Source organism: Rhinatrema bivittatum, chromosome 13, assembly GCF_901001135.1.
Source record: "Rhinatrema bivittatum chromosome 13, aRhiBiv1.1, whole genome shotgun sequence".
Taxonomy (NCBI): Eukaryota; Metazoa; Chordata; class Amphibia; order Gymnophiona; family Rhinatrematidae; genus Rhinatrema; species Rhinatrema bivittatum.
Genome location: NC_042627.1, coordinates 60,102,374 through 60,120,876, shown reverse-complemented (window position 1 = coordinate 60,120,876; position 18,503 = coordinate 60,102,374). Strand labels below are relative to the sequence as shown.

Here is an 18,503-nt window from a genome sequence, read left to right as displayed (position 1 = left end):
TTATCATGCATATTCATTGTGACTATCCTGAAAACCTGACTGGCTGGGGGTCCTCCAGGACAGGTTTGGGAAGTACTGCACTAAAAAAGGCGAGAGAGGATCGATATGATAGACATTCAAATATCTCAAAGGTTTCCATGCACCGAAGGTCCTTTTTCAATGGAAAGAAGGCTCTAGAATGAGGGGTTTTGAGATGAGGGTGAAAGGGGGTAGATTTAGGAGTAATCTTAGGAAAAATTTCTTTACAGCGAGGGTGGTTGGATATGTGGAACAGCCTTCCAGTGGTAAGAGAAAAACAGTATTTTTAATTCAAGAAAGCATGGGATAAATACGGGGGATCTCTAAGGAAGTGATGCTAAATTAATTGGTTGGGCCATATGGTCTTTTTCTGCCGACATGTTCCTTTAGGCAGGTTTTTGAATTGGAGCTAATTTGGGTTTGTGCTGAGAAAGGTGCAAAGACATGCAGTCAAGACTTGCAGGTAGATTTTCAAAAATGTGTGATTAAAAATTAGCCTACACACGCAAGTAGCGTCTATGCTCATATTCCCTATTTTATAAAAGTAGAAAATGTGCATGTATATTCACTTCCATGCGTAAATAAAAGGAAGATCTAGGTACGTTCCGGGGCGGGGCCAGCAGTTACATGCGTAAGTTGCTATTTTAAAAGATACTCGTGTATTTGTGCACATGCTAATGATCTTGTGTAAATGATATTAAACGTTTATTGTATACTATTGGCTGGGGAGAGTTCAGGCTAAAGAACCAATAGAGTCTCAATGACCTGGAGAAGGACTGGGCGAACTGGTGGACTAATTGGTAAAATTGATAATTTCCTTGATGCGTGCACGTTTTAAAATAGGTAGACTTATGTGCATAAATCCCGATATATACAAGTAAGTCCTACTTTACTTTTGCATGTAAAATATATGCGCATATATTTTTAAAGTAGGTAGGAAAAGTATGCACGTTCAGTGCATTCATATACGTTTCAATGCATTGCATGTATTTGTGTGTAAGCCTTCATACGGATGTATGTCAAAGGGTAAAGATATGCATATTAAACGCACGTATATTATACATACAGGTTATAAAATGCTATGGTAAAACTATGCACTATAATGTCCATTTGTTTGAAAGTTATCCTCGTTTTTTTTATTCTTAATTCCTTTTGGAATATTTCAGTAATTATCCTTTCACTATGAAAGTGTAGAGCATGTTGTGTAGATCATTGAAACAAAGTCCTACAATACTGCATTATGATTTGTATTTTTTTAGACAGCAGAATGTGACAAGTGTACGAGGATGTGAAGACTTTTAGAAGGCACAAATTATCTGCCTTGCTTCCATCTAAAAATTGGCTACAAGATCTGCGAATACAAAAGTGCTCACATATTTTGCAGCAACACAGGGCTGTTGAAATTGCCCCCATTGAGGTTTCATATACCAGAAAAATCTTCATATTTAGCCAGTATGGAGCCTATAGATATGAATCTGTCCTTGTTTATTTATAGACTTTTGATATTTCGCCTTTATGAAGAATGGCCTCAAGGCATATTACAATAATTAAAAGTAAAACAGACAAAATGCAGTTGAGATAAATTACATTGGTGGCTGGTTCTACAGTTGACATAGGAAATCCAGGATATATAACTTCAAGCAAGGAATTAGAATAGGAGGAATGGGTAATAAACAGTAAAAGATGTAACAGTTGGCAATAGTTGACCAAAAACTCAATTATTTTCTGTGGAATGCCAGAACAACGCATATTTCAGCTAAACTCAAAAATACTTTATATTACACTAGAAATAAATAAGAAACAAACATATGCAGCATTTTTTTTGCAAGACACAATTAAGCTGCAAGTAATTGAAAGGTTTACAGGAAATTTAAACCAAAAAACGTTAGACCTATGCAGTGATCAGCCTAAAATAGTAGAGAGGGAGCCATTCGGACATTTCCAAGGCATCGAATAAAACTAGGTGAAAGACTGAAGTAAGACACATGTTTGGCTTGTAACGTTTTACTTAATAAAGAACATCAGCCTGGAAAAGGGGCCCAAAAATGCTGTTTTCTTGGAAGCTTTAGATGTGGGTTGCATGCTGGGAGGCATTAAAGTTGACAGCTTGTATTGCTATAAAACAAACTTGCATGGCTGGTGATGACATAGTTTGTGTGTTTCTTCATTGACTTTCATTTATTCAAGTTGGAATACAAGCTTTGTGCATTTTGTTTCTGTGCTGTGTCTGGATTTTAGTGTAGGTTTTAGTTCCAAAATTAAAATAATTTTCTAGTAGTGTGTAGAGGAGCACCGACGGCTCTTTGACTCGCTGGAGCCAAGTAGGAGCAGTGGGTTGGTAATGATAACATTTTTCTGTTTAGTATGTGCTTTTGTAAACGTTCTCTGGAAATGTTTGTGTGCGTGTATTCACTTTTTTACTTGTTCATAAACGTTCATTAATCTTAACTTTGTGATTGCCATAAAACATTTTAATAATTTCTAGGCCGATAACAGGAAGAGGTACAAGGAAGAAGACAATGAGATCGCCGATGATTTCAAAGCAGCAGAGCAGGCCTGGCTTAAACACAAACAGCTCAATGAGTCCATCATTGTAGCACTTTTCCAAGGCCAATTCAAATCCACAGTGCAGTGTCTTTCATGTCATAAAAAATCCAGAACTTTTGAGGCTTTCATGTATTTGTCTTTGCCACTTGCATCTACAAGCAAATATTCACTGCAGGTAAGATAATTTAGATGAGAAATTACTTTCTGTTTTCTGTTTTGCCCTAGCAAATTTCTCCTGCTCATTTGGGCTTCCAGCTGAATCAGTACCCATTCCTAATGGAGCTTTGCTAAATCTTCCACCTAACCCTAAGTTTTAATCCTCTCCCCTCCCCCCCCCCCCCCCATATCTAATTAGGGGGTGTAGAGTCATTAGTGCATATGTACCATCATCAGTGTGAAAAAAATGTGTGCCATGGACCACCAAAGTGAAGGTCAGTTTCCAACAACCACACAAACTCAAAGAACCACTGCTGTTCCAAACTTGCTTCACATCTACCATGTGTGAAAATAATCATCTGGTCACTAAGGGGATTTCTGGAACATATAGCCTTTTAAATAAAGAACTTAAACTGTCCTATCCACATATTTTGGGTTGGGAGAAAGATTTGTATTGTGAGTTGGGTGAACGGAGATGGGATTTATGTTTTGCATTTGTTTAAAAGTGCTTCTCAGCGTCAATAGTAGAAAACAGTAAAAAATGCTATACCGATGGTATCTCACACCTACCAGATAATATTTGTTGTCCCCCACCTTGGATGAGTCCTGTTGGCAAAACTGTGGTTGGGTAGGCACCTTTTTACATACGTGGTGGGCCTGTTCTGTGATAGCTGGATTCTGGGATGATGGGTGAGATTGTGGGGACAACTCTTTTTCTACAGATCCCGTGTCTTGTTCTTTTTGAATATACCCAATTTTGAACATGAGTCTGAGATGGTCCCATTGACTCTTCACATAATCTGGGCTGCTAGATAGGAAGTGGCCTTCGGTTCAACATCTTCAGAGTTATTCAGTGCTTAGCCCGGATTTATTATTTAAATTGGCTCACTGCAATCAAATTTAGGAAGCTGTTTCCGCTTGAGAAATTATGGCACCGATATGTATGTATGGGAAAAGAAGTGCTAAATTGCTGGCCTGTGAGATCTGTGAGGATGTGCAGTAATGCCTCGGGGTGGGGAAATACAGATAAGGAAAACACTCATGAGTCTTAGTCTTCTACCTGTGTAATATGTTCTGTCTTTGGGCCTCAGATGATATCGATATTTTTTAGGATGGATAAGAGTACAAGAGGGGTGACAGGTTTGAATTGATGGAGTGGATTTTTGTATTGTTTTCCAAGCAGTGCTTTCTAATACGATTTCAATTAAAAAAATAATAATAATAATCAGCTGCAGCAGGTACAGCTTTTCATCGTGGTTTTGTCTGTTTGGGTTTTAGTCTTTGGGTTTGTCTGCCATTTAATTGGTTTTGTCTCGCCACTTCTGCCAGGACCACTGAGCTGGTAACTTTCCTTCCGCTCTGCACAGTTCCAGCTTCCTGGGGCTTAGGGACTGAAGTGAAGTTCCTTGTGAAAAGGCAAGGTGTTAGACAAGTTATATGGGCTAATTCTCAAATGGCAGTCATGAAAGAGAGAAGCATCTAACAAACTGGATCACTTTGTTTTCTCTGTTAACATCATTCTCCCTCGGGTTACCTTTTCTTTGCTCTGACTCCTCCTGCTTAGCATCGCAATGATATTAAGTAGGAGGGACCACAGAAAAGCTATATTTTTTGCTTTTCTGAGCCTAGGAGGGACCACAGAAAAGCTATATTTTTTGCTTTTCTGAGCCTAGCTTGGGGTGCCTCAAAACTTAATGCCAGCCCAGAGCAGGTGTTAATTTTTGAGGGTTAAAATGTGCGCGTCGGGTGCACATTTATTTATTTATTTTACATCGGGGGGGGGGGGGGGGGGGGAGTACTAACTAATTTCTCATCAACATGGCATTTGCATTTGATGAGTGCTGTTAGCTACGCACCGGTATGGACGCGTGTTTTGGACGCAGTTATCCCATATTGCATCATCATACGTCTAGCGCATCCAAAACGTGCATTTAGCAGCATGCTGAGCTCAGCACCCGATTTTACATCAGCCCCTAGGACTGGGAGCTGGGTGAGAGACAGAGAAAAATGATTTTGATTATGTGACTTTGAAGAGTTGTAAGTTTAATATATTAAAAACAATTAAAAAATATTAGTTGTAATAGACACCAGATGTGTGAAAGTGCCTTACTTATGTGTTCTCTCTGTGTCCTACAGTATTTAGCAAATGCCTTTTATATGATTTTGCCATTTTTGTCCTGAAGCAGGGCAATTGTGTACATTGTAGCTTTCAGTTTTCATTGCAGCCCTGCTCTGGCCCACCCATCGCTTTAAACTTCACAACACAAAATTGGGCTCTCTCTAACCAGGCCCTCTGGAACTGCCCTCCTCCCTCAACCTTCCCAAACTGCTTCCCCCTACACCCTTGTAGGAGGGGGAAGGTACCTGTCTCTTGCTGGATTGCCCATCACTTTCAAAATGGTGCCACTGTTTCACACTTTGACCATACGTGCAGTCAGTGTTAGATGGCAGTTGGCACCATTTTGACAGGAATGAGCAAGCCAGCAAGAGATCAGCACCTCGCCTGCTTGCGGAGAGGCACAGAAGCTATGTGATGGTTGGATGAACAGAGTCTAGGCAGCGTTTGTTGTGGGAAGGGAGTTTTCTGAAGAGGCTGGCATGCCAACCTGTGATGTAGGGTTGGCACACTAGCTTTTCTCCCCCTCCTTTCCCCCCCTCCCCCCCCCAAATCTAGTATCATTAACTTCCTCACTACCATGTGACTGTGATAAGGTCAAAACATTTGTTAATAGGAGATATGAACTTAGATGTTCATTATTCCCCTCATTTAAATAATTAGCATATGCTTAATTTGTTTTTAAACCACATAACTGCAGCTTTTCTGGTGCACCATCAGATTAAGCAGTCTCCTTTCTTTTGCCAGTGTGCTTTAGCTCAGCCTTTGTAACAATTGTTCATTGCTAGGGGCCAGAGACCACCCAAGTACTCCAAGAATGACCCCTAGATGTCATAGTGCAGTGACACACTCCCTCTCACTGGGGACTTTTAACCCTGGCTAGCCAAAGAGCAGAATCTAGATTCAGAAAAGAAATTGAGATATCCTATATGGCAGAACTTAGCACATTCTCTCTTTAAATTTACTATTTCAGAGATAACATTGTACTTCATTTTTTATGCTATGATTTTCACATACTCGTGGTGGATAGGGTACAATTTATAACAATTGAAATGCATTTGCTCTCATAAATCTATGACCTGTGTAGTATTTTATATAACTTGATGAATTTTAAGCTTAACTTTGAAATGAAACTACTAAAAATGTAGAACTAATATACCTTTCAGAGCTTCAAAACTTAATAATGTATTTGTTTTCTAGGATTGCCTTAAGTTATTTTCCAAAGAAGAAAAACTTACAGATAACAATAGATTTTATTGCAGTCATTGTAAAACTCGAAGAGATTCATTGAAAAAAATAGAAATTTGGAAACTCCCACCTGTTCTTTTGGTGCACTTGAAACGGTAAGACAAATTTCAATCTAACATGGAATAGACTTAGTTTTTGGGTACTTGCCAGGTTCTTGTGGCCTGGATTGGCCACTGTTGGAAACAGGATGCTGGGCTTGATGGACCCTTGGTCTGACCCAGTATGGCATGTTCTTATGTTCTTAACACAACTTTTAGTACAGTTAAATCCAGAGGAGCTCTGCAAATGTGTTCCATTCAGAGGATCTCCTGTACCATATTCATCAGGCTATAAAAGGCATCATGAAGAATGGCCTCCATAGCCTGCACAGGAAGGGCTCTGCCAGTTCTGAAGTGCCAATCCCCTCTTCCCATGGAGCCATACATGAGACTAGACTAGGCAAGCTGCCATTCTTATAAACAAAATCACTGGCCATATCCATAGTCATGACTTAATGGAGGAAGAGTCAACATGGTTTTGAAAAGAAGTTTAGATTTTATTTTTATTTTTTTTGAAGGTATAAATAAAGGTGAGCCAGTTGACATAGTGTATTTGGATTTTCAAACTGCATTTGACAAAGTGCTCCATGAGAGAATCCTCAGAAAATTACAAAGTCATGGGATAGGAGGCAGTGTTCTGATGTGGATTGGTAACTGGTTAAGACCGGAAATAGAGGGTAGGCCTAAATGGTCAGTTTTCCAAATGGAGAAAGGTTGTTAGTGGAATACCACAGGGATTGGTATCGGCCTGTGTTAGTTAAAATTCATAAATGATCTGGAAAAGGGAACGACAAGTGAAGTGATAGATTTGCAGATGACACAAAATTATTTAAATTTTGTTAAAATGGCAGTCAATTGTGAGGAACTGCAGAAGGACCTTGTGAGACTAGGATCCTGGGCAATTGAATGACAGATAAAATTTAATGTGGAAGAGTGGAAAGTGATGCACATAGGGAAAAATAATCCTGGCTATGGGTACACAGTGCTGGGTTCTATATTGGGAATCACCACACAGGAACAGGACCTTTGGAGTCCTTGTGGACAGTGCGTTGAAATCCCTGCCTCAGTGTGCAGCAGTGATCAAAACAAATAGAATATTAGAAATGATCCAAAAAGGAAGAGAGAATAAAATGGAAAATATATTGCCTCTGAATTGCACCATCGTGCGACTGCACCTTGAGCATTGTGTGCCGTTCTCGTCACCCCATTTCAAGAAAGACGTAGCAGAACTGGAAAAAGTGCAGTAGAGAGTGACAAAAATTATGATAAAAGGAGATGGAACATTTCTCCTATGATAAGAGGCTACTCAGGCTAGAGCTCTTCAGCTTGGAAAAGACAGCAGAGAGGGGACATGATAGAAGCTTATAAAATCACGAGTAGAGTGATTATGGGTAAATAAAAGGGGACATGATCAAGGCAACTAGTATAGTGGAGTTTAAAGAGGTTTGGAAAAGTTCATAATGCATTATTAGCCAGGTAAATTAAAAAGGTTATCGCTATTCCTGGGAGTGAGTAACAAGAATTAAATCTACTTTATGAGATCGGCCAGGTTCTTGTATCTTAAGAGACAGGATGCTGGACTCTATGGACCTTGGTCTAACCCAGCAAGGCAATTCTTATGTTCTTATGTTTCTTGCCATACTATTAGTTTGCTCCGCTGCTTCTGTGTTCTGTTTTATTGGTACAATGCATCTACTTTGTTTCATGCTGACAGGAACCAGGACTTAGGACCTAACTGATGAAATTATGGGTGGGGTAAGCTACTTGTAGGTATTTCCTTATCCCCAGAGGGCTTACAATTAAGCTGGTGCCTGAGGCAGTTGAAGATGAAGTGACTTGCCCAAGCTCACAAGAAGTTGAAAAGTTCATTGCTGGTTTTCTTTTTTGATAATTACAAATTCCTAGCGTGTAGCCAGATGGACTCAGGACCAGTGGGTTATGTGTTCCTCTGCTAGCAGATGGGAGACAGTCAGATTTCAAAGCTGATGTCCTCCTAGATATCCCCCTGCTCAGTAACTCTCCATCTCCTAGCAGATGCGGACACTATCCCACACACTAGCACAGTGTTAGGAAAATTACTGCAAGAAGACAAAATTTACCTTAAAGAAGATCGAGCCCCGCTCTCCTGCGGTGATACCGAAGGATCCCTCCCCCAGTTGAGAATTCCTGAGGTGATTTCCGATATCCCTCAGAGGTGTGCCTTGAACTGTACATGGGGGATCATCAAACGAAATTAACATGTTGCTAATTCATTCTGTACTTTTTTGTAGATTTTCTTATGAAGGAAGGTGGAAACAGAAGCTTCAAACATATGTGGATTTTCCATTGGAATCTCTTGACTTGTCACAGTATGTTATTGGCCCAAAGAATAACCTTAAGCGATACAACTTATTTGCAGTATCAGTAAGTAATCTTAAAGAACTCAACTGATAAGTCTGGAGCTATTTTCTATATTGTGTTTCATGTCAAACTCTCTCAAAAATTGTCTTAGTCGGAAATGTTGCAGTAACATTGCCGTCAGCTGCTGATTTAATGGGAAGCACTAAGAAGCTGCAGCCTAAGACAGTCCCCCTATCCCTGTGAGCAATATGCCTTCCTGCAGACTGTAGCTAGGGATTCACTCGTGTGAGGACTACCAGCCTGCTCGTCGTGTGAGAAAGCAGAGTTGCTTTACCTGTAACAGGTGTTCTCCAAGGACAGCACGATGTTAGTCCTCACAAAACCCGCCCGCCACCCTGCGGAGTTGGGTTTCTCCTATTTTTATTTTAATTAATTCTGTGTTTAAGACTGGAGAGGGACCACATGTGGACGCGTGGTATAGGGCATGCTGGGCGTGCTCAGTTTGCCTAGTCAAAGTTCTAGGAACTTTGACATAAGTTTTCCACATTGGGTCTCCATCTGATGTCACCCATATGTGAGGGAATACCATCCTGCTGTCCTCGGAGAACACCTGTTACAGGTAAGCAACTCTGCTGAAGACTGGCATGGGAGAGATGCCAGCCTCAGTCCTACAGAAAGCAATTCTACTATTTTTGTACCAGAGACTCATACCAGAGATTGTGGTTTCAAACCCTTCAACCTTTACATCAACAGCAGTTTCAAAAACAGACCGTGTAATAAAGAAAGGCCTGAATTAAAATCTGCTCAGCAATGAACCCAAAAACCAATACTTCATGTTTGACTACAAGCAATCCTTTTCAACCAAATACCTTCCAGTGGGGAGAAGGCTGCAATTTGTCTGTCACCACCAGGGACCATTTGGTCCTAAACATTATTTTCAGGGTGTACAGATTAAACTTCCAGACCCTTCTGCTTAATGTTTTCCCACTCTACATTGGATTGCCAGGGGACAGTTGCCCATACTAAAATAAATGCTGACCTCTCTGCTGTTGGCATATACCATAGTACCAGTTTCAGGAGCAGAGAGGAGCAAGGGATTTTACTCAAGATACTTTCTAATACCCAAGAAATCCAGGTGATTTTGTCCTGTCCGGGACTTACGACAACTAAACACTTATCTCAAGAGGAAAATGCAAAATGAATGCTCTTGCTATAATTCTTCCTCATTTAGAAATTAATAATTGGCTAACCACATTGGATCTCAAAGATGCATGCATGCATAATCCTTTCCAGCCAAGCCACAGGAAATATCTCATATTCCCACTAAACGACAAACAGTTTCAGTGCAAAGTTCTCCCATTTGGCCTTTTGGTACTCCCAAGGGTATCCATAAAATGTCTAGCAGTGGTAGCCCCCTATATACAGAAAAAGAACATATCAGTTTTTCCATCCTTAGCTGATTGGCTAATATGGAGCATATCCTTAGAATCCAAAATATGTGCAACATTCACAGTTCTCACACTTCTCTCACCAGAGTTTGTCCTCAACTACAACAATTCCCATCTAACACCATCTCCATCACCTGGCGTTCATAAGAGTGTGATTGGGCAGCTGGCTACACTCACAACCCAGGAGACTGGACAAGTTCTTTGTCCTGCAGGACTTTTGCCTTTGAATTGAATTTTCCCGCGATCCCTGACTAGAGGGGAGGAGCCGGAGGGCATTACAAAATCGGCGTCCTTGCGGCGCAACGCCTAAGCCGCGTGCGCCCAAGGGGGGGCACCCGGCTTTGCCCGGAAGTGATCTGAATTGATTGGGGAACCAGCTGCCAGGAGTCCATTGGTTAACAACAACGGTAGACAATACTGCACTGATAATTGCGGACATAACTCTCCCGTGAGTACTATACAATAATTTTAACTTTGCTTGTTGTCCACTAAATTATATATTTCCTCTCTGGGATGCCCCATACAAAGAGGAAAGCTAAAGTTAAAGCTTCTTCATCTACACCAAAAGTGGATTCGTATCAAGCCCGGATAGAGGATTGTTTCGCATTAACACCATCTTTAGCACCAGCTGGGGTCGTGGGAGGATTCGGCCAGGAGCAGGAGCTGAGCCTCCAGACAAATGGAATATCATTAAGCCCTGGTGCTCCAGCTACACCTGCGCCTCCATCCGGTATGGGAGAGAATGTGACTCCTAACGAGGAGTCCTTGATAAAAAAAAAAAAAACTACGTACATTCCATTAGGTGACCAGAGGGGAACAGAAAGTTTATCCTGCTCCCCGGTGATCCCTGGAATACAGGGCCCCAGGAACCAAAAATGATGTCCCCCATACTTAAGGATGATATTAAGAAGGCTCCAATGGAGGAAGGAAAGGTGGAGACCCAAATGGGAACAATAAGTGGAATTTCAAATACAAGACCTCAAAAGTTTACTTTAGAAGAGATTGGGACAATGATATTGTTTATGCAAACATCAATAAGCAAATTAACATCCAAGGTTCATAATGTTTTGAATAAGAATGTGGAAATACAAAGCAAAATAGAAGAATTAGATAAAATGACAAATGTACTAGAAGGGAAAATTGTTGAGTTGGAAAAAGTTCAAGTCAATTTATTAAGATCAGAAAAAATGCAAGCAGATAAATTGGAAATGTTGGAAAATCAAACTAGGAATCTTAATCTTAGAATATTAAATTTTCCCAAGACTAAATTGGCACCTCCAATGGATCTGTTTAAAAGCTATCTAATCAATATATTAAAATTTTCAGAGAATGCTTTACCCACTATCTCAAACATGTATTATGTTCCCCAATCACAGCAAACAGAAAGGCAAGGTCAAGGAATTCAGCCTGATGTTGATTTAAATTTGAATCTTACTCAGTTCTTGGAGAGTTCATTTGAAATGACCATAGAAAATAGAGCTATTTTAATAGTGCAGTTTGCTTTCCAGACAGAAAGGGATTCTGTACTAAGAATGTTTTTTAGATATAAGAATATACATTTTATGGCCAATATATCAGGATATTTCCTGATATAGCTCGCTCTTCACAATTGAGAAGAGAGAAATTTATGTCCATGAGACAAGAAGTTATTGATAGAGGGGCAAGATTTATTTTAAGGTTCCCCTGCCACTGTTTGATTATACATCAGGAATCCAAATATTTGTTTAATCTACCGGAACAACTCAGATCCTATTTGGATTCCCATTCCTAGAAACTCCATGGTGAAACAGTGCATTTAATTAATGGTATTTTTTTTTTCTTTTTGAACTGCTTCATTTGACTGTTGTTACCCTTATTTTGGACTCTCTTTTCCTATGATACACATGGTTAATAAAATTACAGAACAATAGTTTGTACTTTAAAATTATGCTATATTGATGATGATTTTCATTTCTGTAAAATTTGACCATGTTAAGATGTTAAAAGTAATAAAAGTTAAATTAAAAAAAAGAAAAGTGTGATTGGATCCTCAAGCACAGGAAAGCCTTTCTTCCTGTTCAAAGAATAAACAAGCTAATACAATTAAGTTCACTTCACAATGAGAGATATCAGTATCTGCATAAGAAGATATATGGAAATATTTGGTCACATGGCAGCCACAGTTCTTGTAACTACTTTTGCATTGCTGCACATGAGAAATTTACAGTGACATCTAAAACACCATTGGCATCAACATCCCCCAACCATTGTCATGCAAGATACCAATCTCACATCCCCTCATGCACACTCTCAAATGGTGGAGCCAACTACCCACAGGGACCTACCTTCCATCCTCAAATACAACAGTCTTGTAAGAAATTGTCTTGTTTCATGTGAACAGCATGAGTAGCATTTGGTATGCTGCTTATAGGGAACAGAGCGCTGAAGTTAAACAGTGATAAAATGGCATGGAAAAATGATGGTATATACGAGAAAATGAGCTAATGGAAGTGGTAGGAAAAAACCTATTACTCTGTAATTTGCAAGCTCCTTTGGGCACGGAATTAGCTGATACTTTGACAGAAGTGCACCAAGTGGGTAGCAGGTCATTGAAAATGTAGAGGTACTGAGACCTAGGTGGGACTTTGTTTCTCAGACTGACTGACTGCCGAAGTAATGTGTGTCTGTGAAAGAAGAGATCAGCTTTGCTCTTACAGGCAAAGAATATCTCTGAATCGACTGGGGACAGGATCCATGTTCATCAACTGCAGTTTTCTGTTTCTGCAGTATTTTGTTTGTAGGTGGGAGGCAAGAGAGAGCCTTTTGAAGGCTTTTAATTTATATCTGATTTGGAATCAAATAAGGGGAGTGACTTTTCAGGAAAGCATACTCTAGTTTCTTGATGAATTTGCTGACCAGTTTAATTTCTCTTACACAGAATCATTATGGAGGGTTGGATGGAGGACACTACACAGCCTATGGGAGGAATGCTGCAAAGCAAAGATGGTTTAAGTTTGACGATCAGGACGTGTCTGAAATTTCAACGTCATCTGTGAAGTCTTCAGCTGCATATATTCTCTTTTACACATCTTTTGAACTGCGAGCTGCTCATATAGCCACATAAAAACACCCTTGGTTAGAAAACTGGTTACGTCATAAATGCTGAACAGAGACTGCAAATGCATAGTGAATATGCAAGATGTTACAGCTGTATGGCTACATAGAGAAACTACTTAACATAGTTGCTGCAGTTTCTCTGCAGTAGTGTATTTCAGTTCAGTGACATTTTAAGGGTGTAAACGGACCAAGAACACTGTAACTGAAATATATATTTAAGAAAGCATATCCAGTATTTACTAATGTTTCTCAATTCTCTATGCTCCAGCATTAAATTATAGCCTCATCTTTTGATGTGTATCAACAAGTAGAATGTCCTGATCTACATTTCCTGAAATTCATGATTATATGTTGATTTTCTAGTCTACTGTTATGGCCTTTTCACCTTTATAACCTTAGGCTTGATACTACTGTGAATATTCTAAAATAATATAAACAGGTAGGAATGTACATACTGATTGCCTAATTGCACACTAAAAGTATGTATATATCAAAACAGTGCTCTTTTTGTGAGATAATCTATTATAGCTCAACAGGTTGCTTTCATTTAACAGTTCATGCTAAGAAAACCTGCAGTGCTGAATTCCTTATGTCAAGCAGAGCTGTATTTTTCTGTTGGTCTTTTGCAAAACTTGTGCACTCAATTTTCTTCAGAATAAATTTTATCAGATTGCTTTTTCTTGTTAGTACTTTATTTTGTAATTCAAATGCTGGGCAGAGATGTCCAGGTTAATGTTTTTTGCCACCTGTGAAATCCTAATTCAATTTTTTAAACTTATACCATTAAACTCAGTTACCTTAAAAACTACCCAAAACTAGCCGCTTTTGTTTTAAAGTAATTTTCAAACACACATACAGGCTAAAGTCTGCAGGTATTTTTACCCACTGACTATCCAGAATTTTCAAAGCAGATTTATGCGCATAAATCCACTTTGACAACTCGTAGGCGTGTGCAGAACTCTCCACAGTGTACATGCAGAAAGTTACACTGAAGAGCAGGTATAACTTTTTGTGCCTGTGGATTTTCATGCATAGTATACCCATCTCCATACCGCCCCCTCCTCTGCCCCCCGGAATGTCTATTTACTATGCACTTAAAAGTATGTGCTCAGTTGTGTTCTGGGCATAATTTTATGCACATACCTGCCAGGGCTATTTCCCGTCGATAGCAGGATGAATTAGCCATACTGTCATGGGATCTGTCAATCAGATCCGGCAGGCGGAGCTTTACCAAGCAGAGATTTAGATTTTAGCTATCTTCGGCGGACTACCTCAGCAGAGAAAGCCTAGATCAAGGAGAATGGAAGCTGTCGACCACAGCATTCCAATTGATAGTAAACCGTTGGGGAACACCAACCATGGACCTTCTGGCAAACCGGTCCAAGTACCCAGTTTCTTCAGCTGCAGGCGGGAACCCCAGTCCCAGGGAATTGATACCCTGGTACAGACCTGGCCACAGGAGACTCTTTTATATGCCTTCCCACAGTGGCCCCTATTGGGCGCGATCATCCATAAGATAGAACACCACAGGGGACCAGTACTTCTAGTGGCCCCAGACTGGCCAAGAAGACCATGGTATGCAGACATGCGAAGACTGCTGACAGGGAACCCCCTGCCGCTACCTCCACACAGAGACCTGCTCCAACAGGGACCGATCCTCCACGAGGATCCAGTTCAATTCTCTCTTATAGTCTGGCCATTGAGAGGACTTGCCTAAGGAGAAGCGGATACTTGGGGGCAGTAATTGACACCCTACTCCGAGCACGCAAGTTCTCCACATCCCTAACAATCATAAGGATTTGGAGAGTATTCGAAGCTTGGTGTGAGGACCACACCACGCTCGGTCAAAATTCCTGCGATTTTTTTTTTTTTTTTTTTTTTTTTAAATTCCTGCAAAACGGCCTACAGAAGGGATTGTCCCTCAACTCCATCAAGGTACAGGTGGCTGCATTGTCATGCTACGGAACCGAGAGTGGCAGCATAGCCTCTCACCCGGATGTCTCCCGCTTCCTGAAAGGAGTCAAGCACATCCGACCACCCCTAAAGTGGCCGGTGCCTCTTTAGAACCTCAACCTAGTCCTAGATTTCCTAGCAGGAATCTCCTTCAGATCTCTCTGCGGCCTGTCTCTCCGACTATTAACACTGAAGACAGCCTTCCTGGTGGCAGTCTGTTCAGCCCATCGTATATCCGAGCTACAAGCACTGTCCTGCCGAGAGCAGTTCCTCAGACTCGCCCCGGGAACCATCCAGTTACGCACAGTTCCGTCGTTTCTCCCCAAAGTGGTGTCTCACTTTCATCTCAACCAAACCATCTCGCTACCATCGCCAGATGAGCATAAGAATTCGGAAGAGGCTCGAAGTCTATGCCATCTCAACGTCGGCAGGCTCCTAGTCCGATACCTGGAAAAGTCGGAATCCGTACGAAAGACGGACCATCTATTCATCCTTAGCTGGGGGAAGCGGCCTTGCGAGCAACCATAGCCCACTGGATCAAAAAAGTCATCAAGGCAGCCTACGTAGAAGCAGGCAAGCCACTGCCTTTATAAGTCAAGGCCCATTCTACTAGAGCCCAGGCAGTGTCCTGGGCGGAAACCAAGACACTGTCACCTGCCGAGATCTGCAGGGCGGCGACATGGTCCTCCCATACACACCTTCTCCAGGTTTTACCGCCTGGATGTTCAGGCTTGGGAAGACACAGCATTTGCAAGGGCAGTACTGAGTGGGTCACGGGCAGCCTCCCACCCGGTTTGGGAGTAGCTTTTATACATCCCATTGGTCCTGAGTCCATCTGCTACACGCTAGGAAATGGAGAAATTACTTACCTGATAATTTCGTTTTCCTTAGTGGAGACAGATGGACTCAGCATCCCACCCAAGGCTGCCGATACTCATGGAATTCTCGGGGGACATCCCCGGGAGCGAGTGATTCGCGAGTAAGCCATGCTTACCTTCATCTAGGACACCTAGCCTTCCGGGTGTCGACGTTTCTAGGTTGAGGGCACTGGCGGTCTCCAGCTATAGCCAATTCAACCAGTTCAAGTTATTCAAATTAGTCAGTCACTCATATATCCACAATGCTTTTCGAGGAGAATACTGAAGAGCTGCACTTCCTGCAGGGGTATATGTACTAGGGCTGAAGTCAGATTGAAATGTGATCCGTCTCCAACTGCTATCAGGAGTACACTATACCCATTGGTCCTGAGTCCATCTGTCTACACTAAGGAAAACGAAATTATCAGGTAAGTAATTTCTCCAGTGTGTTCTAGGTGTCTGCTTAAATAGCACAGATATGCAGATTGATTTAAGAAACTTGTCAGCTCAACAGCAAGGGGCTTATCAGGAATAGGCAATCTAATTGCTTCAGGGGGGGCATATCTTGACTCCAGTTGTGAACAAATGCCTCGCCTCCAACCTTTTTACCTCAGCAGCCACTGAGTTGCTAGAGATTGTCTGCTTCATTTCAGCATGCAAAGCAGCAGATAAGTTGGTGCATACTGTACAAGGCCAGGTCAGATTTGTTAAAAATGTATATTTCTTATCATGGGGTGAATTATTTCATATTTATAATTTGCTCATCCCCAAAGGCCCAAGCATGAAAGTACATAATATAAAATAATTCCCAAAGTATAGTATTGGAAGATTTCTTTAATTTAGCAGCATCAAGAATGATTGATTGATCTTGGATTTTATAGCAGATTTAAGGTTTGGCACACTGAGGGGCTGATGCAAAAAGATGCACGTTAAAATGGGCGCTAGTATTGAACGCCTGTTTTTTGTAACGCACGCACAGCCAGGTCATCTGGGCACCTGATCAAATATTTAAATGAGCTGCTGTGGTAAAAAGGACACGCTAAGAAAGAATTGTGCATCCCTAACACCTAAATGGATCAGGTACCTACAATTGCAACAGTTCAGGTTCTATAATGCAATGACTTGATGGAAAAAAACAAAATTCTGGACTCACAATAGCAAGGGGCAAAATCGGCCTGAGCATGTCTATTGTGCATCCAGAGTGTGGTGGTTTGTTTTTTTTTTCATCAAGCCATTACATTATACCATTATTCTTAAACACCGCAAGCAGTAGATTTAATATTGCAACCACAGAGGACAGAATTTTTAAATTTCTCTTGAGCCCTTGACTCACAGATTGACTTAATACCAGCACCACGTTTGCCACGTTAAAAAGTGTGCCATTAGGTGCCCAGCGATTTTTCTGAATCAGGGGTAATAAATAATAGCCTCATCTCCATGGAACTTACATGTGCTGAGCACTATTGGCTATGCATTTGTTTGGGCTCGGGTTATGGACACGCTAATCTCCTTATTGCATCGGGTGATAATGTAGTGCATCCAGAACACCTCTCCTACCGTACATAAATCTGGGTGCTAGGCTGGGTGCACTCTATTGGATTGGCCTGTGAGCTCTTTCACTATGTTTTCTTACTTTACTGTATTTGACAGTATTTCCATTAGGAAAGTCACTATTGCTAGAACTCGGAATTCAAGATAAGTATTGTAGTTTACAATGTCCAAAAAGTGTTGCATCTTATAGGTCAGAGGTAACAAAATCCCAGATTAATTCAAACAAAGTAAAATACCACTATTTGGCCCTAAATGTGCTTTTCAAATACAGCAGATGCAATGAAGGATTTTATGATGGGCTCTAGAGTCTTTATTTTTCTTGTACCTTTTTTTTTTTAGATGTTTTAAACAATTGAATTCCTCTTCACAACCATTCTGTACCTAAACTGGAGTCCTTTCATGCCCTTAACTGTAGGTTAGTTTAAGCCACTGCAGAATCATCCATTGCTTTCATAAGATGTGCCTAGCATAGATTCCATAAACAAATACCTCCTATTGATAGTGGGGTGCCTTACATTTCTTTACTATTTATGTGCATTTTATATTCTGCCTTCACTCAATCAGTCTCATGATGGATTACAGATGCCAGGAGGCATGGCCACACAACCTCTTCTAATCTGTATTGCTAAGAGTATCTTCTGCAGGTTTGGGATGGGTGACTTTGCCCTGAAAAGTCATCTGGGTTCTGTGAGTGTAGAGCAAGAGAGGTGACCTCATAAGAAACAGGGCTCTACTAGTATTACCTTCTCCAGAACCTGCGGGGAGCAAGCTACCTCTTACCTTTAACTACCACATTCTGGCAGATTGATCCTTCATCTAGAAATGAGAAGAGGCGGCATCTGCTATAGGGTAGTGTTCAGGTCTAAGAGGCTGACTGAGGAACACAACAGAACAATATTTTTTTTTTAACATTCAAATACTCGGTACTGGTGGTAGTTTTGTGGCATCAAGCATTCTTGAGTACATTCCAATAATGTTTGTTTATCCAGCTGCAATTTATTTAAAATGTATCACCTGCCTATCACAGCAACTTGCCAGCCTAAGCTCGTAACACAATCAGAATGAAATAGCTGTGCATCGTATAATGCACAGGAGAATTTATGCTGCACAAAGTACGGTAAGAAAGGTGAAACGT

The 18,503-nt window shown here is 40.9% G+C and overlaps 1 protein-coding gene across 4 annotated transcripts in view; it reads left to right on the top strand.

Moving 5' to 3' along the window:
- The window catches only part of USP8 (ubiquitin specific peptidase 8), a 92,657-nt gene extending 78,975 nt beyond the window's left edge, over positions 1-13,682 (top strand). For all 4 annotated transcript variants that reach the window (XM_029575703.1, XM_029575701.1, XM_029575702.1 and 1 more), the window contains exons 17-20: positions 2,504-2,740; positions 6,038-6,180; positions 8,394-8,526; positions 12,829-13,682. In XM_029575703.1, coding sequence (XP_029431563.1) covers positions 2,504-2,740; positions 6,038-6,180; positions 8,394-8,526; positions 12,829-13,014 — 699 coding nt within the window. In that variant the 3' untranslated portion in view covers positions 13,015-13,682. The remainder of the gene's footprint in view (positions 1-2,503; positions 2,741-6,037; positions 6,181-8,393; positions 8,527-12,828) is intronic.
- Positions 13,683-18,503: the final 4,821 nt, after the last annotated feature.